Source organism: Mirounga leonina, unplaced genomic scaffold (genome assembly GCF_011800145.1).
Source record: "Mirounga leonina isolate KUSES-001 unplaced genomic scaffold, KU_Mleo_1.0 Mir_172, whole genome shotgun sequence".
Classification (NCBI taxonomy): Eukaryota; Metazoa; Chordata; class Mammalia; order Carnivora; family Phocidae; genus Mirounga; species Mirounga leonina.
The window spans coordinates 325,863-350,423 of record NW_023270442.1 but is presented as its reverse complement, the minus strand read 5'-3'; the positions used below and the strand labels follow the sequence as shown (position 1 = coordinate 350,423).

Here is a 24,561-nt window from a genome sequence, read left to right as displayed (position 1 = left end):
TGTTCCAGGAAACAGCAGTATCCACTTTCCTCAAACAATGAATATTTCCAGTAGGCCCATTTTTGCATGACTCAAATTCTAGAGACCACCAACTACCTCCAGAACCACTCAGTTCCTTCCTTGTTCAGTCTCTTCACTTTCCTTCTGTTTCTTCATATGCCAATCACATTCCCTTGACTCTAACCCTGATTTACTTGTTTGGAGCTCCATCTTTAAGCTCCTAACAAATTACTGCTAATGCAGAGTTTCCGTTTCTTTGTAACTACTTTTCCTACCTGACCCATGCTTTACATGATCTCACTGTTTACAGCCTGGTCCAACTTTGGTCCTGCCAAAAGACAACTTCCACATTTCTCTATGGTATAAGTTTTGATGTATCATTGGGTGGTGAAATCAATAGATCTTTTTATGCTTGTGTAACATTCCAATGGTTGTTGCTTGTATGTTCATGTGGAGTGGTGGAGTTTATTGAAGAAACTAACAGAGTTTGTGAGGGAGGGGTGTATCCCAAACCTCTTGGCCATCTCTTAGAACTGCTCTGTGCTCTGCTGCAAAGAAGATGCCTAAGGGTTTATCCACGCCTTTCTCAAGCCACATCTCTGGCTTTGACATGACTATTGCAGAGGTATCCTGAGCAACTAAGTGTGTATAGTCTTACTTGATATTAAATCTAGCTCAACCATGCACTGGGGTAAAAGGCTCATGTGTAAAGAGGCAGAAATGGGATGGATACTACAGGATCATCTATTTGTCACCTCTTCACCCTATACATAATATTCTCTCTTCATAGAGCCCTGCAAAGAAGACCATTTTCAGTGTAAGAATGGAGAGTGTGTCCCACTGGTGAATCTCTGTGATGGTCTTCTACACTGTAAGGATGGCTCAGATGAAGCACATTGTGGTATGTTCTATTTTTAGGAAAACCCTTTTGTCGCGTTAGCCTCTACATTTGGATTCTACAAATGTAAAAGAAAGATTAGGAATGTGTTTATCAGGTCGTGTTTTGGTGCTTTTGGGTATGATCATCCCCCAGTGATTTCAACACTTCCAACGCCATTCTGGTTAGGAGCAAAGTCAACATGCAGACCCCTGTTTTATTTGTCTCTTTAAATGTAAATTTAGTAACTTTAAGTCTAGGACAACCCATATTCACATAGAAACCATAAAATACCAGAGAGAGACAATGGCCTGCACCAGGCCCTCTAGCACCGCCCTTAATGACTATGATGCTCTGCCCATTGTCTGCATATGGAGACACCCTCATGTTTACTTAGAACTATGTCAGACTTGCCCTTTTGTATTCTTGGTTCTTCAATACCTACTCCTGCTTTGTTGAGTCTTCAGCCTAGCCCACTTCCAGATCTCTATAACATAATGAGCAATGGCTACTTTTTCTATGTCTTGCTTTTATTTCTAAGCAAATATTAAATGCTACTTAGTATGTGCTATAACTGAGCACTGTAAAATAATCTTATCATAATAAGAATTAGCTCTTTTTAGCCATGAGAAACCTGAGGCTTGGTGAAGTTAAATGGCTGCCAAAGATCCCACACCTGGTAAGGGCTAGAGTTGCCTTTTCAACTTAAGTCTGTCTAATTCTAAAGTCAGTGCTCTTACTTTGCTCAGAATAGGGAAAAAAATGTAAACAATAACATTAACTTACAGAATTACAGTATGGTGTTTGTGGTGAAACTATCATTGCTGATGTTTCACCTGTTTGATAAACTCACTTAGCTTGGCCCAGTCCCTACCTGGCCACTCACAGCGTTTATACTGTATCCAACATGCTTGTAAAATGGCAGGGAAGAAGATGGAAACCAAACAGCAAAAGAACAAGGCCAAAGAAAATAGTTTCTAGAGAAGGAAGTAGGGGGGAAAAAGTGCTTAAAGTTGTTTCTGAACTTGAATTTTCCTTCTTTTAGAGATTAAGTTTGTAAGACATGCTCCTCACAAATAACTTTATTTTCTATTTATATGCTGTACTGATATGCAATAAACTTCCATATCTCTGCCTTTTCCATTTTTACAGATATACAAAAGAGTAATGTTAAGTCTACCAAATTTGTATTTTTCCAACTTAGGCCTTCTCATACTCAAGAAAAATTACGATCAATCTCTAAACTCTAAATGTTAAGAACATTACACATGTACTTTACTATTTTTTTTTGAGAGAGTGAGAGAGAGAGAGAGAGAGAGAACATGGAAGGGGGAGGGGCACAGTGAAGGGGAGAGAAAGAATCTTAAGCAGGCTCCACCCCAGCACAGAGCCTGGTGGGGTTCCATCTCAGGAGCCTGAGATCATGACCTGCGTTGAAATCAAGAGTTGGATGCTTAACCATCTGAGCCACCCAGGCACCCCAACACATGTAGTTTAGAGCCCATTATTTACTTTTAACAACTTAGGTCAAAATGACCCTGTGTGTGATCGAATCTCTTTAGTGCGTCTTTTCAACGGCACAATGAACAACAATGGTTTGGTGCAGTTCAGAATCCTGAGCATATGGTGTATAGCTTGTGCTGACAACTGGACCACCCAGATTTCAAATTATGTCTGTCAGCTGCTGGGACTAGGGTAAGTAATTCTACTCAGCTCTGTTTTAAGAGATTCTCAAACTATTTTATTGGTATCAAACTGAGTTTATTAAGACATTTAATATTTATGGAAGTTATGAATTTAGAAAATACACATGAGCAAAAGGAAGAAAATAAAAATCTTGATTAACACCATTCTCAAAAACAACCACTGTTAATAACCTTCTTATAAATATGATATAAACTAAGTATATAGAAATACTGTATTATAAAATCATACAAAATATCATATTATGCTGTTTTATAGTCTACTTACACGTGAGCATTTCTCATGTCATTAAATATTTTCTATAAATTATCAAAGAAAATGAAATATTCTTTGTTATGCTATATCACAATATATATATAACTAATCACAAGGGTCCTTAGAGAACATGCTTTTGCTGTATCTTTGCAACATTTCCACAATAATTCCTTTGGAAAATCTGTAGCAGTATAATTACTGTGAGAAAGGGTATGCAAAATTTCAAGATTTTTTTGAAGAAGCATAATGAAAGTGATAATTCCACATTAATGATGCACCTAAAATTTATTATAGTTCCAGTCTGTCATAATATATTACATCAAATATACAAGTTCACCATCTTCATTTTTTACCTTCCCATCAATCTCAAAAGTAATGAAGTTTAAAATAGAAGGGAAGAGTAGTAATAATCTACTTCTTTTAAGTTGTATAGTCAACTCTAATTCAGCATTCTGACCCTGTGGTATTCATGATTTGGGAGATTTAACCATATTAGATCATGGATGGTTATTTTACCATGGATAGCACTATATTATTTACTAGTTTGTCTTGTCATATTAAACCATAAAGTCTGTAAATATAGGAACTATGCCTATTTTATCCATTACTGCATTGCTAACATTCAGACTTATCATTGTCTCAAAATATAGGTATTAAATAAACATTTGCTAAAGAAATAAATTATTCATTACATATAAATATATGTGCATATAAAATAGAAATATCTAGCTATCTAAATGCCCAAAGTTGTTCAACTATAAATCATTATCATTTTCCTTCTGTCCTGATGGGGATTGATTTTCTAATTCATTCTAAAAATTTTATATAAAGTGAAAAAGTCAACATCCACACATAACCTCAGCATTTGGCAATTATCTCAACTGTTCTTAGTTCATCAAAATCAAAGGTAATTGATTGCTTTCTTTATAAGGGGCCCTTCTTTTTAGCTGATTAATAATCATATAGTCTTCATGCTATACCCAGATTTTCAGAATTTATTTCAAAATGTTTATTTTTTTAACCAAAGACATATTTTCCACTAGAAATAACATCAATGCAGTGATTAGGTCTTGATGTAATCTATAATGGCCATTTAATTTCTAGTAGACTGGGAGAGTTACATTGTATATTAATGCCAATCTAGTACCTAACCACCGCATATAGGTATTTCACCATTGGAAAATGTGTTGAGGTCCCATTCAGAGTGTCAGAAATGCCCCATAATTTCTTGCAATTTGAATTGAGAGTTTTCAACTTCCATTACTTCCTAAAATGCTGTTCATTCAGAATGTGAACTCCCCAGCTTTAAGTCTCATTCGAGCGATGTCAACCTCATCAGGAAAACAAATTCCTATAAAGAGCAAAAGGAGGATGTGAGTTTTATCATCCATTATATAAATAATCCTAACTGAGGATTATTAATCAGAGACTTCCTGCACTTTATATATATATATATATATAAAATAATATATATATATATATTATTGTTTTTATAATACATTATAGCTTGTATTCTAACAAAAATTCTTTCAACATGGGAAACTTTGAGACATAAAGAGGCTTGGAGGAAGGTAAGCTGTAGAGGGAATAATGTTTTTTGATGAAGGGTCAACAAAACATTGAAACTGACAGTTGTTTATTTATTCTCACTTCAAGTAAAGCACTGGGTAAGTGGCAATGTTTCCAGATTCCTACTTTAATGTTGATTTTAGTTCAATAGTAAGTCCATACAGGTGAGGCCCTAGGAAGTCATTTGCTTTCACTACCGAATTTGGTAATTCTTAGGAATTGTTTTATAGACTCACGAATTTAGTAAAGAGTAAGCTAAAGAGATTGGTAACTTGACCTTGTTTCCACAAGTGATGAATCCAAATGCCCTGGATGATGGAACTTGTGTTCCAATTCACCATCTATCCAAGCATCATTATATGGTTATAGACACAGGAGGTTTTTCATTCTGGTTGTGAATCTTAACTAAATAGTTTCCTGAACGATATATGGGGTCAAAATGAATCATTTACAAAGAACAAAATATCAATATCTTCATTGATACAAGTTTTTAAACTTTGAATGAAAGATGTTGGGGATTCCTACAATTGCATGAGAGAATGTATTACAAAGGAAACATATATCTTTATTACTTTTTAACAGTTGCTAATATAAATGTATTATTTTGGATTACTCCTGGATCAGAAATTTAAGCATTAGCAAAGATATCGTGTCTGTTCCATGGATGAGTAAAACATGGTTTTTGCTTTAAATATGGTGGGGACAGACACATAAAAATATAATGACGATGTAACGTGATAAATACAATGTGCTAGAAGAGAACCGCTCACTTTGGGCATGTCAGGGAAAGCGTTCTAGAAAACAGGTTGAGCTGAGTGGATGACAGGCAACCCCACACAACTGGGTACTATCCATTTACATGTTCCCCCAGCCAGATTTTACTCTCTAGTTCACTGACCTCATTTCCTATGAATCACAGTCCTTCCATCAGGAGACAGGGACAAAGAACTAGATTTTTTAGTGTGTATCAAGCAAATAGTACATCCCACTGCCTTAGATACAATATTTTTGATGAAGGTCAGGCACTTGCATTCTTCAGAAATGAGTCAGGTAATCTCTGCAAAGACTTTAATCTTTGGGCCTGCACTTATTAAATAGTCTCCATAGTGCTCTAGTAATTGAAGGAAAGTTATAGCTTTAATGAGAATGTGTCTAGACTGGCGCATGGTAACTGAAAGAAAACTTAGTGAGTTTAAAATGATGTGTTTGGTACAGTGGAAAGTAATTTAGGAGTCAATTTATTAAAAAGGCACTGTAGTCTCTCAAGATTATTTATGCAGATAGGGTACAAAATGCAATTCCCCAAAGATTCTAGTAAATCATGTGAGGCAGATTTCATCAGCCTTCCCTCTTTTAAATGAAACATTTTCATTCCCTGCCATTTATAGCATGCATAAGTAAAAAAGTACTTTAAATAACACTTTCATGTCTCTGATCAAAGTATGAAAGGAAATATTTTACACCAATGCAAGGATAAATGTTAAAGAAACTTAGGGTAGTGATTTTTAAGACATTTCCTAGGAAAGCACACTACCTCGTTACTAACCCAATAAATGAACTGTGTGGTTGATTTGCCTTGCTAAGCCATTAAAAACTAGAAGTCATCAGGTCTCTATAGCTTCACAGAATTTAGGAAATACTAATGTCTTAAAAATAGAGTTGGTTATACATACCCCTATAAGGCTACTTATGAGGAGCTGCTGTTAATTTTTAAATTCTAGGGGCACCTGGGTGGCTCAGTCGTTAAGCGTCTGCCTTTGGCTCAGGTCATGATCCCGGGTTCCTGGGATCGAGCCCCGAATTAGGCTCCCTGCTCCGCCGGAAGCCTGCTTCTCCCTCTCCCACTCTCCCTGCTTGTGTTCCCTCTCTCGCTATGTATCCTTCTGTCAAATAAATAAATAAAATCTAAAAAAAAAATTAAATTCTATAATAGTCCTGTGCAAGATACCTTCAGTTCAAATGTCAGAAGCCTCAGGTTGAGCCTCTCATTCTCAAATCCAAAATAAGAAATGGAATTACTTCAAGTTCTTCCATTTTAGAGGTGTTTTGAAGTTGCTGGGGAGTGGAGGGTAAAATGTTCCAAATAAACAGAGCATCAATGATTTAATATCCTCTATAGGCACCAGCACAAATTTGTATCCACAGTTTAACACTGGGTCCTGGAAAACTGAAAATAGAACTTGTGTTTCATAGTAGTTTTAAAAATTGGTAGACAAAAAGTATTCCTGTTCTTGTCCATACTTCCTGTCATTGTCCCCAGATTTTCAACTATGTGGGAAAAGTCTTAACACAAAATAACAGCAAAGATAAGATACAGGAATCAGCAGAAAAAATTTAATTACTAACTTCTACTTTAAATGATTTATTTTTGTATTTGCTAACTTCACAAAGAAATAATTAAATACTATTTTCTGTTATTTTTAATTTTTAATTTGAAAGTTTAGCACCAAAGGAAATTTTTCTTAGCTACTTTCCTAGGGTGAGATGGGGCAGGGGCAGCTTGTGGGCAAGATGGTGGAAAATTTTTATTTTACTTGGTTTAATTGACCAAGCAAAAAAGTTCATCATTTACCTGATATACAAACTATAACTCTGATATTTTCCTATTTTAAAATTAGAAATGAATTAACCAAAAATAAGTAAGGAGAAAATAATTACAGCAAAGCATAGTAATTTTATAACTTTCTTAGATTCATATTTAGTAAGTTTATTACTTACCAGATTATGAAAAGCACAGTGGTTAGGAAATTCCGTCTGCTATGGGCAAGGGAGTGAAAGCAAGTGTACCACAGACTTGTAATCCAAGAGTTGGATCAGCAGCCCCCAAACCTGGTTATAGTTAGAATCACCTGGTCTTTTACCCAGACATTTGGATTCAGTGTGGTCAATGGTTTTTGACGTTTGATTTTTAAGACCAAACTAGCAGCATCTGCAAGCCTGGAATGCATGTACAGAAATGCAAATTCTGGAGCTCCCCCTGAGACCTACTCATGGGCAAGTCTAGAGTAAGGTTGGCAAACTGTGTTTGAACGAGCCCTTCAGGTGATTCTGATGCTAAAGTTTGAGAACCGCAATCTAGGGCAGGCTTTCTTAACCATCTTTTGCATGTCATGGACCCCTTTGGCAGTCTGCTGAAACTTACCAACCTCTCCTTAGATTTGTATATTTAAATGTAAAAAATAAAATACACATAATTACAAAGGAAATTAACTTCCTTAAAAAATAACTATCAAGGGGCACCTGATGGCCCAATTGGTTAAGCATCAGACTCTTGATTTCAGCTGAGGGTCCTGAGATCAAGCCCAGCAAGGGACTCCCCACAGGGGCTCTGTGCTGGGTGTAGAGCCTGCTTGAGATTCTCTCTCTCTTTCTCTCTTTCTCTCTCTGCCTCCCCGCTGGTAGGCACTCTCTCTCTCTCTAAAAAATTTCTTTTCTTTATAAAAATAAAAAAATAACTAGGAAAACATTGTAAATATGATATGGTAATATGTATTTATTTAGGTATTGGATAAGATATGTTGGTGGTTCTAATGATTACTATAAGACAAAAATGAGCATAAATGATATTTTTAGATGTATGCACCAATTGCAATATTTGTTTTGATGACAAAATTATAAGTGTTGCTATCAGTGTTGTGGTTAGTCACCCACATTTGTATAAGAGAGAAAGACTAAATTTCAGTGGAAGGTTAGTAAAAGTTAATATGCAATTATTTCTTATCTAATTACAAACACCTTACTTATTATCACAGACAACAAGTAGCTTCACAGACCCCAGACCTTGGCTAGTGTGGGCCCTAGAGATCTTGAGTCTTTGCAGAGCACCAGGTGATTTTGGTGGAGTAATCTTGTCGTCTCAAAGGAACCCATGAAATTTTGTGTATGTGTTTCAGTAGAAAACAGAGAACTTGTACAAAACATCTCTAAAGTCTGGCAATTTGATTTCATCTGGTATCAAAAACAAAATAAAGTGAAATGAAACAGAACATCAAACTTTTTTTTTTTTTTTAACTGCAACCAGCTTGAGGACCATCTCTGACAATCCATGGGACTCCTTAGTTTGTCTTTCTGACACCAGTCTATTTTAACTTCTCTATAAAAAAACTTTTCTTGCCCAGTAGATCAAAACAAAAGTAGAGAGTTTAAAGAAACCTCGGTAAGAATGACATCATTAAAAGGGGGGGAAAAAATTTTGTTCCTTGGTTTTCACCAACCACAGCTTGGTATTATCGCTTTCTCTGAAAAACTCATTCCTGATTTCTCCCACTAAGTATTTGAAAACAATTTATTGGGAATTAAGGGACTCTTTTATATGAGATGTCATATTTATATTGATACAATTCAGGGAGAATTCTCATTGTCTTTAATTCTTATTTTGACTTCTACTCTAATGGGTATTTTGTAACCCCAGAGAGATTTATGTGGCAAGGAAATTGCTGAGACTATAGTCATACATATAAAGGGTTAAGAAAATATCTCTTATGTGTGGCACAACTCTGAATCATCTACCAATAAGTTTTCTACAACATATAGCTATTTATAAAAGTCTGATACAGACTTTTTTTTTTTACTCAAGGACTTTTTTTACTCAATCCATTACATACAAGCCAATATCCTGTATCATTTCTTTAGATCCTGGTTTGTTTTGGGGTTTTTTTGTTTTGTTTTGTTTTATTCAAATTCAAGTTAATTAACATATAGTGCAGACAGCCACATGCAGAAGAATGAAGTTGGACCACTTTCTTCCACCATACACAAAAATAAATTCAAAATGGATGAAAGACCTAAATGTGAGACAAGAATCCATCAAAATCCTAGAGGAGAACATAGGCAGCAACTTCTTTGACCTTGGTTGCAGCAACTTCTTGCTAGACACATCGCCCAAGGCAAGGGAAACAAAAGCAAAAATGAAGTATTGGAACGTCATCAAGATAAAATCTTTTGCACAGCAAAGGAAACAGTCAACAAAACTAAAAGACAACCTGCGGAATGGGAGAAGGTATTTGTGAATGACGTATCAGATAAAGGGTTAGTCTTGTTAGATCCTGTTATTTATGGGGAAGCTTCTATATTCTAAAACAGAAATAGTTGAGAACAGGAGAAAACTTTTGCCCTTTGAAATGAATAACAAAATTTTCTTGTTCATTTTATTTCCCTTCTAAAAATTATTTCCAACTCCTCAACCTGTAAATAATGCCTTATATTCTATGAGACCAAGGGCCATTTTTAGTAAAACTGATAAAGTCTAATGGAACAATATACCAATATACCTTCTGTCCCTTTCTTTAATTTTTCCTTCTTCCTCTTTCCCTTGTTTTCATTCTTCCTTATTTTTTGCTTCCTTCCTCCCTTTCCTATTCCCTTCCTTCTTTTCTCATTTCCTTCCATCTTCTTCTTTATACCCTTATCTTTCAAAAGAAACTGAGGTGATTTATAACAAAGGGTATGTTCAGATTAATTAGATTAATTAATAGATTAATAGATTAGTAAAGATTAATAGAATAGTAGCTGAAAAAAAGGTCTGAAGAAATAAAAAGGCAAATCTATAAAACATACAGGGTCAGCACAATTACTAATATTTGTATCTGAGATCCCTGGAAACCTGTACAAAAAGGAAAACATTAAAAATTACATCACTTTAATTATGAGCTAGGATAAATGCTACCAGTTTTATAGGGAAGACAGATTTCTCCTGACATTAAATTCTTTTTTTTTAAGATTTTATTTATTTATTTGAGAGAGAGAGAGTGCATGAGTGGGGGGAGGGCAGAGTGAGAGGGAGAAGCAGGGAGCCTGATGCAGGGCTCCATCCCAGGACCCTGGGATCATAACCTGAGCCAAAGGCAGACGCTTAACCAACTGAGCCATCCAGGTGCCCCACTGACACTAAATTCTAAAGGAAATTTTCCATGCATGTCCTTATAAGGTAGTAATGCATTGAAAAAATATGTGCATTGATGCATCCCAGTGTTTATAGCAGCATTATCGACAATAGCCAAATTATGGAAAGAGCCCAAATGTCCATCAACTGATGAATGGATAAAGAAGAGGTAGCATATATATGCAATGGAACATTACCCAGCCATAAAAAATGAAATCTTGCCATTTGCAATGACACAGATGGAGCTAGAGAGTATTATGCTAAGCAAAATAAGTCAGTCAGAGAAAGACAAATACCATATGATTTCACTCATCTGTGGAATTTAAAAAACAAAACAAATGAACACGGGCAGGGGTAAAGAGAAGCAAACCAAGAAACAGACTCTTAACTATAGCGAACAAACTGAGGGTTGCTGGGTAGGGGGAGTTGGGTTAAATGAGGGATGGAGATTAAGGAAGGCACTTGTGATGAGCATTGGCTGTTGTATGTAAGAGATGAATCACTAAACTCTACACCTGAAACTAATATTACCCTGTATGTTAACTAACTGGAATTTAAATAAAAACTTGGCAAAAAGAAATATGTGCACTGAGAAAACCTCATAGTAAACACAGAGGTGTATGTCATATGCCTCTTACCCAAAAATAAATAAACTCCAATAGCAGCTAAGAAAATAAAGTTGCAAATGAGTCGAGGATATAGTACAAGGAATTAAGACCACGTTCTCCAAGATGTTCACCATAAGGATCCTGTCTCTGACAATCTCCCCTAAGTATTATTTCTCTCAGCCACATTTGAGGTAGGAAATGCCAGGGACTGGTCTCCTTCCTAATATCATTACATCTGCGGGATAATACAGAACAGCTACCAGACTGACCTCTCATTTCTCTCTTGTTCTTAATACAGTCACTTGCACAAAGGAGGAAATTGATTAAGTGAAGATAATTTTTGTCTGTTGGCATTTTTTTCCCTTCTGTGTATCACAAAATCTTAGGAGTTGAGGTCAGAATATCTAAAAATAATTCAGCTTACCTATTTGCTAAGTAAGCTATGGTAGTGTTAGGGGACTGCTAGGTGTGTTGTGATAAATGTGGTAAAGGAATAAGCAATTGTAGCTGAAAGGTGTCCAGTTCCCCGAACAGCCTGCATGCCCCGACTGAGTAGGATGCTACCATCCTTTGCCTCAAACCCCTTTCATTCACCATCCCCCTGCCTATTCGAACGCTCTCCCCACCTTTTGCCCTGCCAAATCAATCCCCTCCTTCTCCCCTAACCTGAAAAAGAAGGTCCATCCTTCTCTAAAACCCTTTTCAGACTAACCCCACCTGGCTCCATTCATGACTTAAGCCTTTTGGGGTGTGAAATGAGCGCCAGGGCCTAGCTGCCGTATTTGCAACATTTGTTATTATTCTGTTTAGCTTTAGTGTGTCCAACAGCTTAAAACGTCCCTACCTAAACTCCTGCTTCAGGGAGGAATTCTTATCACGGCAAATACAGTGTGAGGAGCAAGACAAAAGAGGAAACCCAAGCAGGCCTGAGAGGAAACGCAAAAGATTTAATACCATACAAGACCCTCCAGGATATCCTTCTTTTGCTCCCTAGAATCCATCTCTGAGTGTATTTTCATACTCCATATATGACCTTAAAAATAATGATGGTGGGTTGCATTTATAGGCTTCTTTTCTCACACAGAATAAGGTTTTCCTGACGCGCGGGGAGCCCTTTCAGGATGCATAACCTATACAAATGGTAATAAAGGTTTAGAAATAGGTAGTCAGGAGGCAACAGCATGTCAACAAGGCAACGTTATACGGGCACGTTTCTACGTGATACCGAATTTCTACAGATTCCAAACAGCTGTGCGAATGTGTAGTAGAGTTACCTAAATCTGCAGAGCTAAAATTTTCAGGATTTAAAAAATGCAAACTCTCAGCCATAATCTTGACAGAGTGCCTCTCTAAAAATTAAAAACAAGTTTTGTTGCAAGAAAAGGAAACTGAGGCAGGGAGTGACCCATTGGCACGCTTTAACTGCAGAACTTAATTTAGCTTATTCTCTTTCAACAATTCATTTTTTCAGTTGTTCTGAGATTTTGTTTTTCAAAAATAAAGTGTGATAATAAAAGGTTGCTAACCTTTCATGTTGCCAAGAACATCTTAAATATATTTTATTGTCTCCGTCATTTCTTAAAATAAGAAACAGTTGATTAAATTCCAAATTCTAGCATCCAGCACTGACCCCTGGAAATGTTTGTATGACCTGATGGCCTCTAGACATCATTCGGGCTACTGATGTCAGTATGTACAACACAAAATTAATTACGTGAATACTTTATAATTTTTTTCCAAAATAACCTTTCAGTTACTCTCTTCTATATTCTATATTCAAAACAATGTATCTGTAGTATTAACTGCAGTCTGTTTCCTCATGTGAGTTTGAGACTTACATGAGGAAATGTAAAGAAGACCATCTCAGAATACAGACTTCATGTCCTTTTTTTCCATGTGCATGTGTAATCTTTATTTTTTTCCTCTGCCAGGTAGTTAGAACATCACTATGGAACAGCATTTGAGAATCCAAGGGAAGAAGTATTAGCATTTACTAAATATTCTTTATTCTTAAAGCTTTGCCTCTAGTCTTTTTTTTTTCCTCCTAAAATAGGCTTAAGTTAAAAATTTTCCTGCCAATCCCATCATAGTATGCCAGTGGTAAGTGTGTAAATAAATAGATTCTAGATTTAAAAAACATATTTATAAATAACATTTCAATATTTTTTCAATTTAATTTTGTCCAAATTTTGTTTTGAATTTCCAAAGATAGTACTGCATCTTCTCAGGATCTGTATTAAAAGAGCTAGTCGGAGTGCCTGGCTGGCTCAGTCAAGAGAGCATGCAACTCTTGATCTCTGGGTCATGAGTTAGGTGTAGAGCTTACTTAAAAAAAATAATAAAAGAGGGGAATCTGGGTGGCTCAGTCAGTTAAGCCTCTGCCTTCAGCTCAGGTCATGATCCCCAGGTTCTGGAATTGAGCCCGGCATCAGGCACCCTGCTCAGTGGGGAGTCTGCTTCTCCCTCACCCTCTGCCCCTCCCCCCACCTGTGCGGCAAATGCTCTCTCTCTCTCTCAAATAAATAAAATCTAACAAAAAAAGAGAGAGAGAGAGTCAAGGGATAGAATAAAAAACAGGTAGAGATAATGGAAAAGTGTTAAATCCACATCTCTGTGATATATAAATATATTTTTTAATATTTGAATTAACTTTATCAGTGCCTTAAAACAAATTGCCTATCAAGTAACTAGAAGTCATTTTGGAAGCCAAAAAGCAGACCCCTGAACGAGTAAAAAATAGATACTATATTTGGCTTTGACAGGGGTTCCCTGACTCGCAAGCATCAAAATCACCCGGAGGCTATGTTAGCAGACAGATGGCTGGACCCCGCCCCCAGAGTTTTCGGCTGGCTGCCGTGGGTCTGGAGAGGGGCTAGGCAAGTTGCGTTTCTAATACATTCTCCAGAGGTTCCTGCTCCTTGCCTGGAGAACATACTTTGGAAATCCTTGGTCATGGAGAGTCAGGAACATAGAAAACTACCTTGAAGAATGTTCAACACATGTAGGAATTCAGCAGAATAATGGTACTGAGAATGTTGTTGCAGGAATTTTCTGCCTTTAGTGCCCGCCGTTCTTGGTCACACCACTTCCAAGAATGGAGAGGTAGACCAGACCAAGAGTGGTGGTAGGCAGCAAAGCAAAGTCTACTGAGCAGTAATATAAAGCTCCTGGGGGGGATGGAGGGGGCCCCAGAGAGTTGCCCTGACCCAGAGCATTCCTGGCTTCTTTACCCTCCGCTGCTTTTTGAGGTCTTTATGCCTATTTTGTTTTCTTAACTATAACAAATATATTTTAGATAAATATTTAAATAAGATCATCTTATTTAAGCTTCTGCTTACTTGGAAGGAATGCCTTAATCTTTAAAAATAACAGTAACAGCACTCATTCTCCCTTTGGCAAATTCATTCATTTCAGGTGTTATTACATGAATAGTCATTGATTTGTGTGCTAGATACTTTTATCTGTTTATAAAATTAAAGTGCAAGATGCTGAATTCTGGGACATTACATATAAGCTCCATTGTTCCAGTTCTCTGTTCAGTGGATGAAAGTTACCAGACAAACACTTTCAGTTTTTTTAAGATATTGTCCCATCCGAAAGAGACAGGAAATACTCTCAACCTACTTCTTTTCTTCTTATTGATCATAACAGCTATAAGTGTTCCTTGGAAGTTCCCTATACACAGATAGAAAAGGGTCAGTGTTGGCTACAGCCTGGGGAAGACACTGGATCTTCTTTTGAAGAGGCAATGGGTGGATCCTTCGTGTTATTCCAAAAGATAGAAACTGTATCATCTCTCTGTTAACCAGAAGTTTGCAGCAGTCAGGATGTTTCCAACCTAAAAGCAAGGTTTTATACAAGGATTAAAATCTGGAATAAATGCAAGGCAGGAAACAAGATTAGGAACTGCGACCCTAAAAGCTTCCAGCTAAGCCTAGGGAAGAGAGTCAGGATAACGGAGAGAAATCTTTAATTACGGTTCACAGTTGAGGGCATGGGTGTAACATGCTTTCAGGGGTAAGAAAGATTAGTAACTTAATGTCTTTTGTCACATGGAGAGTGTCTGTTTCTCTATCCCACCCTGGCCCATGAGTGGACACTTGAAGGTCCAGGCTACACATTGTCTTTTTAGAGTAATCACATAGCTTCTGGCTTTACCTTAGGGCTTGTTAGACTTTGAATTGAATGAAATATCAAGAACAAAGAAACATTTGGAAAAGCAAACATTGAAGATATTCTTTTTCTAGGTTGTTCTTAGGCTACATGCATTTTTTAAAAGACGGATTACACTGGACAGGAAAAAGGTTTAATAAATTAGGGTGCAGCAATTCTGTGATGTTGTCATTAAAATTGATCATTATGGAAATTATTAAATAACATAGAAGAGTCAAATGAAAAAATCAGATACCCAAGTAATATATGCACTGATTTTAACTTTGTTAAGTAATATATGAGCATGCAAACAACCAGAAACATTACACAAAAATTAAAATTATATTTTATGTCATTATGGACAATTCTACTGATTTGTACCATCTTTTAGATAGCAAAACTTTTGAAGTTTTATATTAAAATGTTAGTCGTTTTGTATGGAATCCCATAATTTATTTCAATGTCCACAGCATTAAATAACTAGAAATTTAGGTCTAGGGTCTTTGTTTGTGTTTTTGTTTTGTCTCTATGTGTCTTTCCCTAGGAGTGGAAACTCATCAATGGCAATCTTCTCTCCTGGAAGTGGACTATTTGTAAAATTAAACACAGCACCTAATGGCAGCTTAATACTAACACCCAGGTGAGTCCCAAAATCTGTTCTTGGACTAATTGTACATGGGCTGGAAAGATGATGGATTTTGAAACTTGCCAGGTTTTAATGCCACCACATACTAGCCATATAACCTTGAAAGTTATTTATTTTTTATTATTATTCAGGTAATCTCAAATAGTACCTAATTGATCCTATCCAATAACATTGCCTAACCCTTATGTATATGGTAAGACAGTCAAATGAAATATTGCATAAATAATTATGCAGCATACTGATAGAAATTCAGTAAATTTTACTTCTATGTCCTTTCTATCCTTACCTTCAGATTCATAAACAAGTAAACCCCCAAAGAAAAGAACTGTGAGAGTTGGGATAAGTAAGTCCACTGTTGATCTGACTATAGAGGGCGACTCAAATTAGCTGTCAACAGAAGAGAAGAAAGAGGAGGGAAAGTCACAGTATTTAGCAAAGAGAACATGAACATTAAGTAAAGAAGACCAGACTTCTGGTTGTGCCTACATATTCTCTTTTGCGCTTTAAAATTAGGTTAATTTTTATAGCGTTTACTAATGTTTAAAAAGAAACATTCTTCCTGTATTCAAAGATCTGTTTTAGCTTACATTATGTCATTTCTCCTATTTGGGCATTAATGATATTTTTTGTTGAAATGGGCTTTTGAATTTTACAGTTCCATTAAGGGGCAGCTGTGGGGGGGAAGACAGTAACTTCAAGAAGAAGCCGTAACTACTGACAAAGATTTAAGATGTCATTGCTGGTGCATTCGCTTGCAGTTTCTTGAATAACATACTTAATGGTGAAAAATGAAATTATGTAATTATTCAACTATTCATGAAAAGTTATCATATCTGTGAGCTCAACCAGTAAGACAAATTGATAAAGGAGTATTTTTAGTGCGAAGGACTTTGCAATTGAATGTTTCATATGAATGTTTGCTGGGCCTTGACCGATACCATTAGTCTCATAGAGGGTGAAGCAAAGCATTTTCAAGTGAGAGAGCCGATTTCTAGATTTCCTTCTATAAGCATGTCTAAATTTACATTAGCATTATAGATCTTGAGCAGTTTGCACTCTGAAAGTTTCTTTTATTTGTATCTTGTAGACATTTAAGAATAAGAAAAAGAACAAAGGAAGAATATTTTTTAAAATTCATCTCAGTTATGAGCGTGTTTCAGAGTGGAAGTCGGTTATTCCATGCTTACCAACAAAATGCCAGTATCACGGATGTCCCTATTGTCTGTATGCTTATGTTACTCCAAAGAGGTCTATGACTTAGGGAGTCTTGCCCTACTCTAAGGCCGAGGGAACAGAAGCATGGTGTTCATAAGTGACTGGGACAAGTCTCCAAAGCCTGGGCAACCCCACATCCCTCTGCTTTTCCACTCTACCATGCAATCTTCTAAATTCCCCAAGGCAACAGCTCACTCTAAATAGCAGTTCTGGAAAGGAGAAAGAAAGAAAAAGCATAGCCTTTTCTTTTCTTTTTTTTTTTTTTTTTAAGATTTTATTTATTTATTTATTAGAGAGCGAGCGAGAGAGAAACAGCATGAGAGAGGAGAGGGTCAGAGGGAGAAGCAGGCTCCCCGCTGAGCCGGGAGCCCGATGTGGGACTCGATCCCAGGACCCTGGGATCATGACCTGAGCCGAAGGCAGTCGCTTAACCAACTGAGCCACCCAGGCGCCCCAAAGCATAGCCTTTTCAACAACAAAAAAAGGCCATGTTGTTGGGCATATATTGGGAGAGAAATTAGTTCGTTTTGTCAATACAATTGATATAGACCCATCCATTTATATCACAATAGTGCCCCACGGGGCTGAGAGAAAGACACAGGATCATCTGTGGCATTGTCTTTCTTCATGTCCAGAGGGCTAAGTTAACTCTGATTCCAGGACCGTAATTCTATTTCCCTCCAATCTCTCTAAATATACATGGACCGAGTGTGGTTTCACTGCTCATTCTGACCAGAGACTAAGCAATTTATTCCTCTACACTGAGACAATGCATGTGTGTTTGTGCATGAAAAGTTTGACTAACTGAAATGCATGGAGAATGGAAAAGGCAAAGTTCAGTTCCATTTTCTGGTTAATTTAATAGTTACTTTTATTTTAAAAGCTTATTAAACTTTTCTGTGCTTGCTAAAAACAATTTCATCAGTTTCGTACGTACCACAGAATATTAGGCATCATTTAATATCTAAGAATGCTGAGCCGTTTTGAATATGGATTTTCACTGATGAGTACTATAGATATAGAAAGAGTTTGGATGAACTTGAAAGTATGCTGGAAAGCATCCTAGAAACTACTTCTCTCCCAACTGTGAGTATAAACAGAAGGGGAGTTTATTGAGGCTTCTTCTTTAGGGAATTATGAATATATATATATTGATACACCCATATTTAGGTGGATACACATGCATGCACATTGCTTATTAATAAAACGTAAGTATATTTTCTTATATTTCAATTGAAATTACCTTCTATGCTAAAGGATATGTCAGTTGGGCAATATGAATGCATATGATTTCAAATAAATTTATCATGTATGTTCCAGAAACACTGACTTGCTTTGATTGTACTTGATCTCATATGGATTTGGCGTCTTGCTTTGTGTTTTTTGTTTTGTTTTTCCCTAAAATTTCAAACACCTAAATAATATGCACAACAGATGCAGTTAAATTTATAAATAGAAATCATTACAATTACGTGTGTGTATGTGTTTGTTTCACCATGACCAGTATCCACTGTGGCCACATCAAGAGAGTGTGGGCAAGTACTTTAATTCCTTGTATTATACTGATCTCTAGTGGTCAGGAAGTATAACACATTTTTAAACTGTTTTCCTTTGTTTAAATATGTGTTTAAAATAGAATTCTCAGCTTTGAAAAAAAGTTGGTATCCAAATATTTAAACAGGTAGTGAGTTTTTAAATTATGTATGCCTACACTTTATATTTTCTTGTTTACATATTTATTTCCCTTGAAAACAGGGCCTGTGATTAATCGTTGAATTTTCTGAGTGGAGTACGCAGCCTCACGCACAGTGCAGGGCACTGAATAGTTGTCTGATTAGCCATACTGAGACATATTCTGTATTATACAATGATTAAATCCAAGTTTGGTTCAAGCAAGCTAAATATAACTATCATTTACTGAATGTTCATTGTGTATATGGCACAATAATAACTCCAGTGCAAACGTTTCTTTTACTTCTCACAAAATTCCAGTAAAGTAAGTACTACTGCCCACATTTTGTGGATGACAAAACTGAATCTCAGGGACACGGAGCAACTTATTCAAAATCCCATGAAATGTAAGTGGTAGAGTTAAGGGCTCAAATTCAGTTCAACTGAAGTTTAACCTCAGGAGGATTTTCCTGCTGTGCCTGTCAGCCTCCCCACGTTTCATATATGATACTTACATTTGAAGGTTAATTCTACTAAAAAAAAATATGTTAAAATACACTATGTCCTGTTTTAAGATGTCAGGTGCACAATTTCTGAAATATCATTGTTCTTCTATTACAGTAAACAGTGTTTCCAAGATTCACTGATTCTGTTACAGTGTAACCATAAGTGTAAGTCAACATTTTGTTATGTTTTCTTTCCTTCAAACCTTCCCTTTAAAATTCTGAAGAGAGTGGGCATAGCACCTGAAGTTACTCTGTAGTGATCCACTCAGTTTTCATGATCAGAAGAAATCCACCAAAATAAAATAGATGCTCTTTCTTCAATTATTTTAACAGCATGTGGAAACAAACTGGTGGCCCAAGAAGTCAGCCCGAAGATTGTCGGAGGAAATAATGCCAAAGAAGGGGCCTGGCCCTGGGTGGTTGCTCTTTATTATAACGGCCAACTGCTCTGCGGTGCTTCTCTCGTCAGCAATGACTGGCTGGTGTCTGCGGCACACTGTGTGTATGGGTGAGTGTGACGTCACAGTGTCCCCTCTCAAGTGACAGGACGACAGCAGACACTGTCCCATTTCGTGCCACCTCACAAAATCATCCCATCGGGGAAATGTTCCTGCTTTGTATGACATTATAGAGTACCAATCATTTTCCCACTAAAATCATATCTAAAAATTGAGAAGGTTAAATGAGAAATCATTCCTCATTAGATACTTGCATCAAGTGTTATATTTCCTACATACACAAAAAAATTGAAATTCTTGCCTACACAAGGTAAGCATTTTTAAAGGTGTAAAATTCATATTTAATGTATAAGTTGCACTGGTTATCATCCAGTTAGGCCAATATTTCATGTCAGAAATTGTCCATATCAAGGGACGCCTGGATGGCTCAGTCGGTTGGGCGGCTGCCTTCGGCCCGGGTCATGATCCCAGACTCCTGGGATCAAGTCCCACATCGGGCTCCTTGCTCAGCAGGGAGCCTGCTTCTCCCTCTCTCTCCCTCTGCTTGTGCTCTGTCAAATAAATAAAATCTTTAAAAAAAAAAAGAAAGAAATTGTCCGTATCAAAAAAGAGCATGTTTAAATAGCCCTCAAGTGTGCCTGGGTGGCTCAATGGGTTAAGCGTCTGCCTTCGGCTCAGATCATGATCCCAGGGTCCTGGGATCAAGCCCCATGTCGGGCTCCCTGCTCAGTAGGGAGCCTGCTTCTCCCTCTCTCTTTGCTGCTCCCCTGCTTGTGCTCTCTCTCTCTCTCTCTCTGTCAACTAAATAAATAAAATCTTTAAAAAAAAAAATAAATAAATAGCCCTCAAGTTACAAATAAACTGTGCTCTAAAAGTTCATGTGTAAGGACTTGGGATAAAAATGTGTCCTTCTCAAGTCAGATCTCTTTTGTTGCTACCCATACCTAAATCTTAGAAGTAATATCAAACCATATCCGACTCTTTTTTCATTACATAATATATGTTGAATTCTAGGATCTATCTTCTCCCTCTAGAAGCAGACATGCCCAAAGCAGTGCCACAGGGGAAAATAGAGCGGGCGGGGGACAGGGAGAAAAGGAGGAGAAAATAAATATTCTTGGGCCCAAGAACATGTTGATTTTCTACTTTTGCATGAGAGAAGTCACCTTTCTAGGCAATCCCATTCTAACACTTCTGAATTAGGCCAGGAAAAAAGGTAGCTTCCTCATAGAAGATTCATAAACCCTGACCTAGGGCAGTTTCTTGTCCTAAGAAGCCTCCAGAGAATGACCTGGGCTGTGAGGATTAGAATGAGCCTCTCTGTGGCCAGCATCCAGAATCTCTGAGGAAAGAACTATGTGTGCTCAGGAATGGAAGACATATCTGCAGTTTATCAGATCAAAAAATTAACTCCCTATCAACACAGACATTGCAAGTTCTTGGATGGATGGAGACAAATTATTAGATGCAAAAGGTTATGATAGTTGTTTGGGAGATGGGGGTGAGGGGCAGAGGGAATGAGCATTAAAGGGTTGATTCCATCGGGCCAGAGTGAGGGCAGACCTGAAGTCAGAACCCGAAGAATCTGAAATGAGGACCCATAGCCAGGTCCCAGCTTGACTAATCACCTGGACTCCACAAGGACTACCCAAGGTACTTCCCATCTACACCCAGAGCTCTCTGATTCCATGCATCATACCCTCTATCTGGATGAGTAAACTACAGCCTCTCTCATACATAAACTGCCCCTTGGTGACTTTTCTGCCTCTTGATAATTACACTTGAATCTGTTTTCAGCCACACCACAACAGTGTCTATTGCAGTCAATTTTCCCATCCCCTGCTAAACATGACTTTAACTTCCACCTATGCTCTATGCTTTGGTATGCCACAGGTGGGTAACCTAAACCCCAATTTCCAAGTAAAGTACCTTTAGCTACAGATTCATTGTTTTCTATTGCACAAAGGTAGGTCTTAGTAAGTTAGTGAACTCCTGTATTAACCTTGGATTTGGTAAATTAGTCCATTTGATGTTCTTGCAGAACATGTGCTTTCTAAATGTCAGCCAGGCTTGCAGTATTATTAGTGACATCTTTCATTTATCTACCTTACAGATGTACTTATTGTAGGTCAATGCTACCAATATCCTATCTTTTTGAGCCACAAATATCCAAAGGAAATAGAAAACCAGTTTCGCCTAATATGCACGTGTTCAGTCATATAAGACATAAAATGTGTTTTCACACAGTTTCAATCTGAACACAAGCAAACACAAGTGTAAGCTGTAATAGAATAGAATTGTGATGAATTCAAACTCATCCCCACCAACCTTGCATTTTGCTCTCCTTAGCCACTCAGTGGTATTATTTCTTCTTTCCCAAGAAATGTATATCTGGTTCGGGTGTTTTAACCTGCAGGTGGCTAAATGGTTTAATCGGACAACTCTTTCTACTGTCCACACTCCTGTTCCCATCCCTCAGCCATATGGATGTCATTAACTTTCCCTCTGCCTGTTCTTTTTTCTCTGTCACTGATTTGTCTTCTTTTTGAACATTAAAAGAGAGATTTGGACAGTATGGATCAACTTTATGTGGCTTAAAGGCAAGGTTGACTTAAAACCAGAGGATAGAATTTTGAACCTGCTTATGCTATTGACCTCATGTGACTTGGTGTCTCTGTTTCAATATCCTCCCCCACAGGGTGTTCATAAGGAGATCTACCTCCTAGAGTGATTATCAGGACAAAAGTAAAATGATGCAATACTTTTGCATACTGGGAATCACATAAATGTACAATAAATTTTTATTGTACTGCTGTTCCTGTGCAGGAAAGGTCCGTGAAAGAAGAGTTTAATTCTTGCCCAGGAGACATTCAGCATATTTATTTTCTAAACTTTTTATATTGCTACAATTTCGAACATGCACACAAATTGCAAATAATAGTACAGAGAACTCTTGTATACCTTCACTGAGTTTCACCAAGGGTTTGCATTTTATGCTATGAAAACCTTATGATTCTTTCATTCTCTCCAATCTGGAAAAATATTTGTTTTCTGAATCACCTGATAGTGGGATTAGACATTGTGCCCTTTACCCTGTATTTTTACTAAGAACAAGGATGTTTTCCTACATCATCACAGGAAATCGTGGGTATTTAACATTAATGCAATACAATTATCTAATCTATAATATGTATTCATTTTCATCAATTGTCTTAAATATGCCCTTTATAACCTCTTTGGTTTGTTTGTATGTGTGTTGCCCAAGAACCAATTCAGGATAATGCACTGTATTTAGTTACTACACCTCTTTCATCCTCTTTAATCTGGAATAGGCTTTCTCTTTCTGTCTTTCTTGTCTTTGATATTTTTAAATACAGCAAATTATTTTATAGAAAGTCCTCCTATTTGGTGAAACCCTTTAAGCTTGCCCCCTTGTTGGTCTTGATATATCTCCATTCTTTGAGAACTTCTTTACTTTCTGCAAAATAAGATGTTCCAGGTTCATCTTCTGCTTTGTCCACCCTAGTCCTCAAATCAAGCTTTTTATAGGAGACCCCAACTCCATTTAGCTAATGTTAGTTTCTTCTACATAAAAAACATGATCTTGTGTGTTCCTTGCTGTTGCTGATATGTCCTACTCCTAGACCCTCTCAATAGGTATAGCTCCATCCCTACAAATATGAACTCAAAATGACAACTCCAATTAAAATAGATTGCCACAGGGTACGTTCTAGTCTTTTCTCCTTCCCTATTTGCAACACTTATCTCCAATAATGAGAAACCTGTTCCTACAATCCACAAAATATGTATGGATCTACAAAACAAGCAGTCTGAGAATTGGTAACCCTACCACGGTAAAGCAAACTCACCATATAGAGTTTAGTATTTGTTTTTTGCTTTTTCCCACTGACATAAAACAAATGCATAATCTTAAGTGCACGATTTGATGGGTTTTGAAAATGCATGCACCTGTGTAACCCACACTCCTATCAGGACATGAAACATTTCCATCACATGCAAAATTCTCTTATCCCTCCTTCCCAGTCACCATCCCTGCTTCCAGAAACAACCACTATTCAGCCTCTTGGGTGGGCAAGTATATATAGATTTACCACCTGGATCACATCTATTATATAGACATACACTGATGATGAAATTATCCATAGAGAGGTCAGTCTTCTATTCTTTAATTTAGCTCTTTAGAGAAGACCAAATACATGTATCTCATTCCTTATTGAAATAATTCATTGAAACAGGTGTTAATATTCCTGAAATAGATTATTTCATATATGAGGTGCTTGTGGGTGTGGCAAGAAATACATACTACTATTTACACTCTTTTTTAAAGATTTTATTTATTTATTTGACAGAGAGAGACACAATGAGGGAACACAAGCAAGGAGAGTGGGAGAGGGAAAGGCAGGCCTCCCGCGGAGCAGGGAGCCCGATGCGGGGCTCGATCCCAGGACCCTGGGATCATGACCTGAGCCGAAGCCAGATGCTTAACAACTGAGCCACCTAGGTGTCTCTACTATTTACACTTTAGCATTAAATTAATTAAACTGATGTAGCTAATAAAGCTTTGAAGCAAACTTTTTAAATAGTTAAGTATTGGCCATAAAATAACATAACTTAATTGATACTTCTATTACAACTTAAAATTTGGATTCTTTGGAATGCCTCAAACACCTTAATAGGACTAGAACACAGAACATATACAAACATAGTACCTAGAAAATTATTTCATTTCTACTTAAACTTACCCTAATATATAAACATCATAGGTTTAATTCATTTCTCTATCTGCCTATTTGATGATGGCTTTAGGAGGTTCAATATATTATCTCCTTCAGGTTGCAGAAATACTATAATACCTTTTCAAGATAATAGTAATTTTTGCAAATGAAAAAGAAGTGCATTTTCTTAGGCCAGTAGAGATTTCAAGATTAGGTTAGTGACTTACTGGTTTTTGGTTATAGGGTAGGTCTTGGGTACTTTTTTAAGGTATTTCAAGTTTGA

At 36.9% G+C, this 24,561-nt stretch overlaps 1 protein-coding gene across 1 annotated transcript in view; it reads left to right on the top strand.

Annotated features, from left to right (window-relative positions):
* TMPRSS15 (transmembrane serine protease 15) overlaps positions 1-24,561 on the top strand; it is a 113,511-nt gene that overhangs the window by 73,140 nt on the left and 15,810 nt on the right. The window contains exons 18-22 of the mRNA XM_035017512.1: positions 791-901; positions 2,440-2,572; positions 15,591-15,686; positions 19,200-19,249; positions 19,418-19,592. Coding sequence (XP_034873403.1) covers positions 791-901; positions 2,440-2,572; positions 15,591-15,686; positions 19,200-19,249; positions 19,418-19,592 — 565 coding nt within the window. The remainder of the gene's footprint in view (positions 1-790; positions 902-2,439; positions 2,573-15,590; positions 15,687-19,199; positions 19,250-19,417; positions 19,593-24,561) is intronic.